At 50.2% G+C, this 8,720-nt stretch overlaps 1 protein-coding gene across 1 annotated transcript; it reads right to left on the bottom strand.

The window, feature by feature from the left end:
• Positions 1 to 2,454: 2,454 nt before the first annotated feature.
• Positions 2,455 to 6,729, bottom strand: CCK (cholecystokinin). The gene is made up of 2 exons (XM_059937596.1): positions 6,516 to 6,729; positions 2,455 to 2,652 (listed from the first exon to the last, which is right to left on the bottom strand). The coding sequence occupies exons 1-2, from the start codon at positions 6,727 to 6,729 to the stop codon at positions 2,519 to 2,521; spliced, it is 348 nt and encodes a 115-aa protein (XP_059793579.1). The 3' UTR covers positions 2,455 to 2,518.
• Positions 6,730 to 8,720: the final 1,991 nt, after the last annotated feature.

The following is an 8,720-nucleotide window of genomic DNA, read 5'->3' as shown; positions in this document are numbered from 1 at the left end:
TCCTTTCCAGAATGGAACTTGGAAAAAGATCAAACACTCTGAGTCACTCTGGCTGCAGTCCAGAGGTGTTAGGGCAGATAAGGCTTGAACTCTTGCCGATTCTGCCTGCTTCCATGTGTCCAGACCAGCATGTGAGCCAGGGAAAGGAAAGGTAGAAAAGTTGTTAGTCTTGGAACTTGATTAGATGTAACATCCCACTTGTCACTAATCCCACTTGTGCTGTCTTGAGATTTTCCAAACCAGAAGCCTCTTGGGAGTCATAGTAAAGGATTCAAAATTAAGATAATAAAATAAGCACCCAATCTTAGAGAATAGCCTGATGCTGTGAATGATTGGGTTTTTAAATTTCAGCACATCTTGAGATAATATTTCATCAAGATGCTAGAATTTTCAGCAGAAACTACCAGGCCCTGGTGGGCAGAGAGGAGGCAGAGATAGTCCCTGAAGGCTATGGGTGGGGCCTTTCTTGAACCTAACACAGCTGAGGACCAGAAGTGGGGTCTGGGCCACAGACACCTCCAGGAGATGCCCCTTAGTTCTGGCTCGAGGAGGGAAAAAGGGAATTCCTAATGGCCAGAGAGCGTGAACATTCCCTGTTTTTTTCTTTCTTCTCTTTCTTTCATGCCACAGCCCCCAGGCAAACGCACAGCTGCTGTGGTAGCAGTCAGTCATGAGCCTGGCCAGGGCCAAAACTCTAAGGAAGGGGAAACTTGCTCCTGGGTCAGAGGAGTTGTGATCCCAAGAAGGTGGAGTCAATCCCCATTATTTTTTTCTCTCTCTATTCTTCTGCTACTTGGACCTGAACATGGGCCCAAACGTGGCAGTGTGTGGCAGAATAGGGTAATCAGAGCCCCAAGTTTTTGGGTGGAGGACCAAAAAGGGGAGCCCCAGGGAACTGGAAAGTACTGGGGAGAGATCGTAGAAAGGGAGTAGCTCAGGAAAGCAACCCCATATAGTCCTTCATGAACTCCAGGGCTCACCCCAAGAGATGCATGCTTGAATCTGGTCCTAATTAGCATATCAAAGACTTTGAGAGCTAAAGTAACACATAGACCACCATCTACTTCCCAGACTGGTCACTGGGTTGTGCCCAAATGATATGGAACCAAACAGCAGTATGCCTTCCTTGAAAACTGAACTGACCACCATTCTTTCCAATGTCTGTCCCCTTTGGAGCTGCATGTCCTGTTGCGTTGGGCCACCTGCGGCCTTTGCTGGATAAAACCCTCGGTTCCTGGGGGCCTCAGCCAGGAGGTACAGAAAGGCTGCTGTGTGATGGCTGGCGTTAGATGATCCCTGGACATCCCTTTGGACTAGTTCTCTCTGCTGACCCCGGCAGAGACCCAATAGAGGGAGTGGCCCACGAAAAGAGAGCTTCTGCTCTGGGTAACTACCAGATCCCCCAGAACATGCCCGGCAATACATCTCTGGAATATGGTGAGACCCAAGGGGTTGTAATCACAGACTCTTTTCTATACTGTCGTGACTCCAAGTGTGGTCCAGGACCAGATATTACCTGCGGGCTTGCTTAGACCACAGCCCAGAACTGATTAGTCAGAATGTGCTGTTCATCAAGATTTCCGGGTGATTCATACCCACTCCAGAGTCTGAGAAGTGCTAGAGCGATGGAGGTCACGCTAACCTAGGAGCCATATGCCCTCAAGTCTGTGAATTTCTTTAGCTGGGGAACCACCGGCTAGTCACTTTCATCTCTCCGAGTCTGTTTCCTCATTTGTAAAAGGACAGTAGCCTCTGTGCCACAGGGCCATGGAGAGGTCCAATGCATACAAAAGTGCTGACCAGTGCTGCCCCATTATTTGTTTAAAGGCCAAGAGCACCCCCAGAGAAACCCTGGTGTGGGATGGAGTTGGCAGATGAGAACACCCCGTGGGGATGGGCTGATGGAAAGCTCCATCCCCAGCTGCCTTTCTGGGATTCACCCAGACAAACAAGTAGCACTATAAGCTGGGCAGGTGTTTTTTTGCAATGGTGCCCCACTGGGGCCCAGGGCCCAGGGCGGCCAGGGCTGGGCCGTGGAGCTGACACAGAAGGCCCTTTCACTGGCTACCCGGCCTGAAGTAGAGAAGCCAGCTCTCTGCCTGACCCTCATTTCTCAAGCCCTTTCTGGGACCATCTACCACAGGGATGCCTCCTTGGGCCCCATACATCAGGAATCCCTCCTTGAATATTCTGAGGACTAAAGGACCCTTTGCCCTCGGTAGAAACAGGGAATAAGGGGCAGAATGAAATCACTTTAATAGCATAGCAACACTTTAGGAATGGGGGGTGGGGGTCACAGATGAGGGAAACATTTTGTCTTCCACTTGTACATTTCTGCTAAGGTGCATGGTTGCGTTGGACAACGTTACAGACAGATTTTTCACATTGAACACTTAACAAATAGATACTTTAAATGTCAGACGTCAGAGACAACGAGTTATGAGTGTGATTGTTTTCTTATTCTGCCTCCTCTGAGTCAGGAGTTTGCTTCCTGTTGTGCTGACGAAGGCTGGGTCTTCTAGGAGGTGTATTCATACTCCTCGGCACTGCGCCGGCCGAAATCCATCCAGCCCATGTAGTCCCGGTCACTTATCCTGTGGCTGGGGTCCAGGCTCTGCAGGTTCTTGATTACAGACATTCGGCCAGCAGGAGCTACAAGGGGCAGAGAGGAAGGAAACAGGACCATTATATCTAAGAGCATCACATGTTCAGTTTGTAAAGGAAAACAATAGAAAAGGTCAGACAATACATAACATGCACCTTCTTAAAGGTATCAAAGAAGTATAAAGATAGTGGGATTGCTGGGCCAAAATCTAAGCGAGGAGAAGGACCCATGTCTGTTTAACTGGAGAGAGGGTATAGTCTTTTCTAGTCGTGGGTGTGGTTTGCGATCTGTATGAATTTAGGTGAATTCATTCAGTCTCACCTTTCGCAGCTGGGACCTGCCTAGGTTTTTCTACTCCTAGGGGTGTTTTCCCTTATGTAGCTGGCTCTCAGCAGGTGCTAACCCAGGATTTCCCCAGTACTACCCACTTCTAAAGTTTACCCCTTAATATCCCTGAGCCTGCCTGACTCTTTTTAAGGTAATGCAATTACGATATTTTGATGTTAGGATGTGTTTTTAAAAATGGAATCCAGTCCCAATGCTAGATAAATACTGTTTTAAAATTATTAATTTGAAAGCTACCTTCTTTTTAAAAAAAAATGGTATTGAGAAAAAGGCACACCATCAGATTAAAATCTCAGCACCTCGGTAACACTCAAAGAAGGGTGGGCAGAACAAAGAGGTAATTTAATTCAGCCATTTTGACCAAAATGCAATAACTGAACCTGAAATGGGTCCTTAGGGATGGGAGTTAAGTCCTTAGGAACAGGATGAGTCCAGGAATGATTCACGTTGAGTGGACAGGGCCATGATGAGGCATGTGACAGTCCTGGCCTACAGATCACACACAGTGGCCTCCTGGGTAGAAAATCAGTATCATACCTTCTCTTATACAACCTAAGGTCCCTCAGGGACCTCGATAGGCAAAGCCCAGGTGGCTTCAAGGGCAGAGGGGTGGACGATCACTCGATGGTTCCCATTGTACTGGGAGCCACCGTGGTCCCACTGCTGGCATTGAGCTCTTCTGCACAAGGCTGCCCTTGCCAACTCCTGCCCACAGGCTGCATCGAGTCAGACCACGGCTTATTCATTGATGACAGTGCAGAAGCAGGTATTCTGTCTTGTTGGATAATCAAATAAAGCTAGCTAAATTACCCTACAGAGCAGGTTACATCCCCACCCTTTCTTCCTCTCCCCTCTCTCTCCGGCCCCCCCATTAATTCCCAGCTTTGGAACTAAGTGTCACCCTAGCACACTCCAGCCCTTTTGCAGGCATCCCCAGTCTATGCAGAGGGAAAACAGCCCCTGCTGTTTAATTGTTCAACACCTTTCAGGTGAAATATTAGTCCTTGCATTCAGCAAAACTCTCAGACCCAGTTATCTGTGCACAGTCACACGGCGATATGCCCCATCCTCCTGCCTGTTGCTGCTGAATGCCCCCTCTGAGGGCTGGGCACAGCTGGGAATTCCACCTAATGGAAGCAAAGGGGCAGCTCTGATGTGAGCGGCAGCCTCAGTGGTTGGTGGGGCCACCGTGTACAGCACGGAAGCTGCGCCTGTGACACTATTTCCCCATTCCACACATGGTTCTGCGCATTTACCAGAGTCCTCACTCACTTAGTGGACAGAGTAGGCACTTACACCTGACTTACACAATTGAAGGGCCGGGCTCCTTGAAATTTTAAAACTCGTAATGGGCAGTACAGCTGGGAAGCTGAATGGCTTCCAGACCTTCCAGGGAGGGCAGGACTTGAATAGACTCTCAGCCCTGATACTGCCTAGATGTGCTACCTCATGTAGGTCACTCAGTCTTCCAGAATCCCAGCTTCCACACTGACACAATGAGGATAATAGACCTTACTGCGCAGGGCTGTTGTGAGGATGAAGAGAGACAATACAGATGTAGCACCGGGCTTTGCTGGGCTTGGGGCACGTGTACACTAACAGAATTGCTTCTCCTCAGATCATTGAAAGCTCTACAGACAGTTTCTAATGATAAACTCTTGAGCACTCCCCAAAGGGTGCGTTATCTTGTTTGGAATCTTTAAGCATAATATATACTATAGTTGAGTAAATATTCACTGTGATCTCAAAATGTGTAAAACAGTCAAAGAAACTCTATAGATGTATAGATGTATAGCTGTATAGATGTATAGATGTATAGATGTATAGAAATGTATTATTTCTAGTTCATATTTGTCAAATAGAAGAGCATGATTATTTTCTAGCTAGTGCTGATCCTGGTGTTGGCAGCTAAAGTTCCAAGTGACAGCTATTCCCATATGAGTTTGTTTGTCATGGCAGGCTGAAGGCAAAGGGCTGAGAAGAGGCACCAGGAAGGACCTTCCAGCTAAGATTTGTGGTTTAAAGCCACTGTCGAGTGTCAGTTCTGGGGAAATCATCTGGTAATTGGCTTTTTTACCCACAACTCATGTTTCTGGTGGATCTTTCTTGAAGGTATGAAGGGGCTTCCAGATTATGGTCAATGAAAAGCCTAGGATATTTCAGACTGGGCTGGCTGAAATTCAACCCATATCCAAGGACAGATATTAAACTACTTTCAGGCAAACAATCAGCAGGAACCCCCCCCAAATTTTCAGATGTTCTCTGTCATCTGACTAGTATTTCCACATCTTTCAGTTTAATTAGCAGGAAAGCAAAATAGACGATGGTAGTTGGGACAATTTCCCAATGAGAGGATGAAATATAACAAATCATCTTCTATTCTTTCCTTCTGAAATCCCCTGGTAAAAAGGTCCCTTCTCACCTTCATATGGAATTATAGGAGATTCTGGAGAGCCAAGCCCTTTATTTTCTCCCCATCTCGTCAAGCCGTGAGTTAAATTTCAAATCCAGGCCGTGGCACACCAGCAGGTTAAGAGAGCCTCATGGGAATGGAGCCCACCCCCTATCCCTCCCAGCAGCTGTGGTTTATTATCCAGCTGTGTTGGTCCAGTTTGAAATACCACTCCCCAGTCAGTGTGTACACCATCAGTATCACTGTGGATAAAGTTGGTTGGAAAAAATCTGCCCCAGTCCAAATCATGATTTCCAGGAATTCTAGAGATGAATGAGCCTCCCTCTGAATCTCAAGAAGACCTGGAAGGGGCCGAGGGGAACCCCACCCTCATGCCCTCTTTATAGATGAGATAGCCAGGCCCAGGAAAGGGACAGGGCTGTCCGTATGCCACTCAGCTACTGAGCTGCTGAATCACCTTATTCCTGGAGAAAGACTTTGAGGCTGAGAAAAGTGTGGCTTGTTTAGCTCCTGCTGCAGTTGGGTCCATCTCTCCAACAGCAAAATAAAAACAAACACGTCTCTTGCTGGGTAATCATCTTAAATCACTGCCGAGGAGAGCTCAAACCTGCTCCTGATTCTTTCCTCCTGTTACATACTTTGGTGAAAATCGACACACTGTCACTTTTCAAACTGTTGCTGTCAGATCTCAAGCGTTCTCAGCATTGATTACTGCCTGCTAGAGGGTTTCCAAGTGCAGTATCTGGGTGGCTCCTGGGTCCTTCTCATTTACAGTAGAGAGCGTTTAGTGGATCTGCAAACCCTTTCTGAGTCTGTAATTTGCTCAGTAATTATCTTTTCATGTCTTCATATGGTGTTGAACTTAAACAGCGACACCCGTGCCAAACATAAGTTTAAAGAAAGCTTTTTAAAAAGGTTTCTCTGAATAAACTAAGTTCTCCACCCTCGCTCTCAGTTTGCTACAGAGGACGTCCAGAAAAACTGCACTGTCCAGTGCAGCACAACTCGGGAAAAGAAAGTGAAAAAAACCTCTCATCTTAGCGTGTTGCCCGTGTTTCCTGCGGAGGAGTTACCCTCCTCCACCAGCCCCACGGTAGAAAAGAGGGTCAGGACTGGAGGCAGAAGGGAGAGACAGGGAGGCGGCCTGCGTACCTTTCCGAGACTGCTGGATGTACCTGGCCAGCAGCGCGCCCAGGTGCGCTCGGGACTCGTCGTCCACTCTCCGCACGGCCCTCAGCTGCCTCCGCGGGGCCTCGTCCTCCTGCTGCGCCCAGGGGCCCGCGGGGTCCGCGGGAGGCACGGGCTGCGCCAGGGCGCCCGCCGCCAGGACAGCCATCAGCACGCAGAGGCACAAGCCACCGTTCATGGCTGCGGGGAGCAGAGGGAAGGGGACGTGAACGGAAAGGTGGGGCCTCCGCGGGCTCTCGCGGAGGGTCGGGCACCCCGAGGTACGGAGAAGGGGGCTCAGTCCAAACGCGCGGGGCTCCGGACCCGCCAGGCAGGTGCAAGCACGAGGGAGCCGTGACCCCAGCACGCGCGTCCGGGCTCACCGCGCTCGTCTTTTGGGGGAACCACAGCCGGGGCCGGGCAATGGTGCGGGGGACGGAGGGAGACCCTGTCCTCTGCCCTGTTTAGCAGAAGGAATGTCTTCTGTTTTCCTTTAGTTTGAGGAAGTGTTACAGAGTGTCGTCTCTCTTCTCCTAACTGGAAAAGCAAGAGATTAAAGATAGGTGAAAATTATCCTAAAGAGAAGACTCTGGGGGAGAAATGAGACCCTTGAGGAATAGTAGCACCTTTCCAGAGAGCTAAGACGCTTCCAATAGGGAAATAAATGGTGAAAAACCAAGAAGCACGGTTTAAAATGTGGGAGCAATAAATAAAAGCCATATCTTTCAAGTTTCTTCAAGGTGCACATGGGAATTGGCAATACACCACTACGCAAAGCACAGGCAGGTTTTTTTAAAAAGAAAGTCAGAAATCTGCGTTCAGTCATCGGGCTTCAGCCAAGCACCGCTGCATTTTAGATCCGCCGGCAGATAAAACACACACGTTTCTATCCCCCAAAGACTTGAATTTTCCTGCAGTATTCAGAAAATGAATTTAAATCTTAAAACCTTTCGGTAGTTTATTTGAAAAGATTGCAAAGTAGACTGCCCCGATGTGTAACATCTAGCAAATCGCAATTCGCATGCTAATCCGAGCAAACAGATAGATACTCCAGCGTTGCCTGCGCGAGAGAAGAACAAAGCCGGCGGGTAGAAGTCTCTAAAGCAGCTCTACCCACCCGCTCTGTCCTTTCTGACTTCAAGAAATGTCTTTCGAGCTGTCGGAAAGAAGACACAGAAAACAGAAAAATGAAACGGAAGGGGCACAAAAGTGAAGACACCCTTCTTCACTTGGATGAAGGACACTTGGCACCTGGATCCCCCAAAGCGGGGAACCTACCTTCGGAATAGGACGCGACGGGCTTCGCGTTCCTGCCCAGAGCAGCGGGGGAGCCGAGCCAAGTTCACGGTAGGCGGGCAGGAGGCTGCCTCTTAAGTAGCCCCGCCTGAGCCGCTGGCCAGTCATCTATTTACCCAGCGCTGACGCAGCCGGGTAGCGACACGTGCTCAGAGGGCGGCAACCGGGGCGACAAAAGATTGAGGTGGCTGCCAGGAGAGAGGGGCCAATGGCCCAGCGGAGCCGGGGTGAACCTGTCCCAGGCGGGGTGTCCGGCGTCAGCCCCGTCTCTGTCGGGAGAGCTTCCTCCCCAAGCCGGGCCCTCCCCCTCTCCCTTGCCCGTTCCAGCTCGAAGCTCCCTCTCTCAGGGCGGGAGATCTAGGAATGGGGACCCTCCTCCGGGATGGAGAAGCTGCCCGCGCGCCTATAGTCCGCTCGGGGGACCAGAGGGGCCAGAAGGGAAACTGGGGGTGGGGTGGAGGGGACGCTAGACCAGGCTGGGTGTCAGCAAAGTGTAATCCTGAGATGGAGGAAGTGTCGGCCCCTCTTGGAGCATCCCAAGCAGCTCTGCTCTTTTGACCCGAGAGTGGGCTTCCTCCGGGGGGAGGCAAGAGGGGTCTTCACTTTGTTCTCAGCCGCATGAAAAGCCCTCGAAGCTCTCCAGGATTCCGAGGGCAAGGGTTCCCGGGTCAGTGAAAGGGCTCGGCCACGGCTGGCTGCTGGCGTCCTGGGCCCCGATTCACATAGCTGTAAAATGAGGATGACACCATTGGGCTTCGCCCGGAGTTTGGGAAAGGGCTGTGTTTTCTTCCCAGCGGAGCTACCTCCTGCCCGCGGTGGCCGCGGCTCCTTGTGGCCAAGTGGCGCCAGCGAGTGTCCCCCAAAGCCTCCCAGTCCCCATTCCCCTCTGGCATC

Source organism: Balaenoptera ricei, chromosome 11 (assembly GCF_028023285.1).
Source record: "Balaenoptera ricei isolate mBalRic1 chromosome 11, mBalRic1.hap2, whole genome shotgun sequence".
Classification (NCBI taxonomy): Eukaryota; Metazoa; Chordata; class Mammalia; order Artiodactyla; family Balaenopteridae; genus Balaenoptera; species Balaenoptera ricei.
Note: the sequence above shows the minus strand (reverse complement) of the source record. Positions and strands in the feature narration are given on the sequence as shown.

Excerpts from the sequence above, each read along its gene's own strand:
- CCK (XM_059937596.1), bottom strand. The coding sequence starts at position 6,729 with ATGAACGGTGGCTTGTGCCTCTGCGTGCTGATGGCTGTCCTGGCGGCG. Across the intron at positions 2,653-6,515 it reads CATCCAGCAGTCTCGGAAAG|CTCCTGCTGGCCGAATGTCT; the intron begins GTACGCAGGCCG and ends TGCCCCTTGTAG.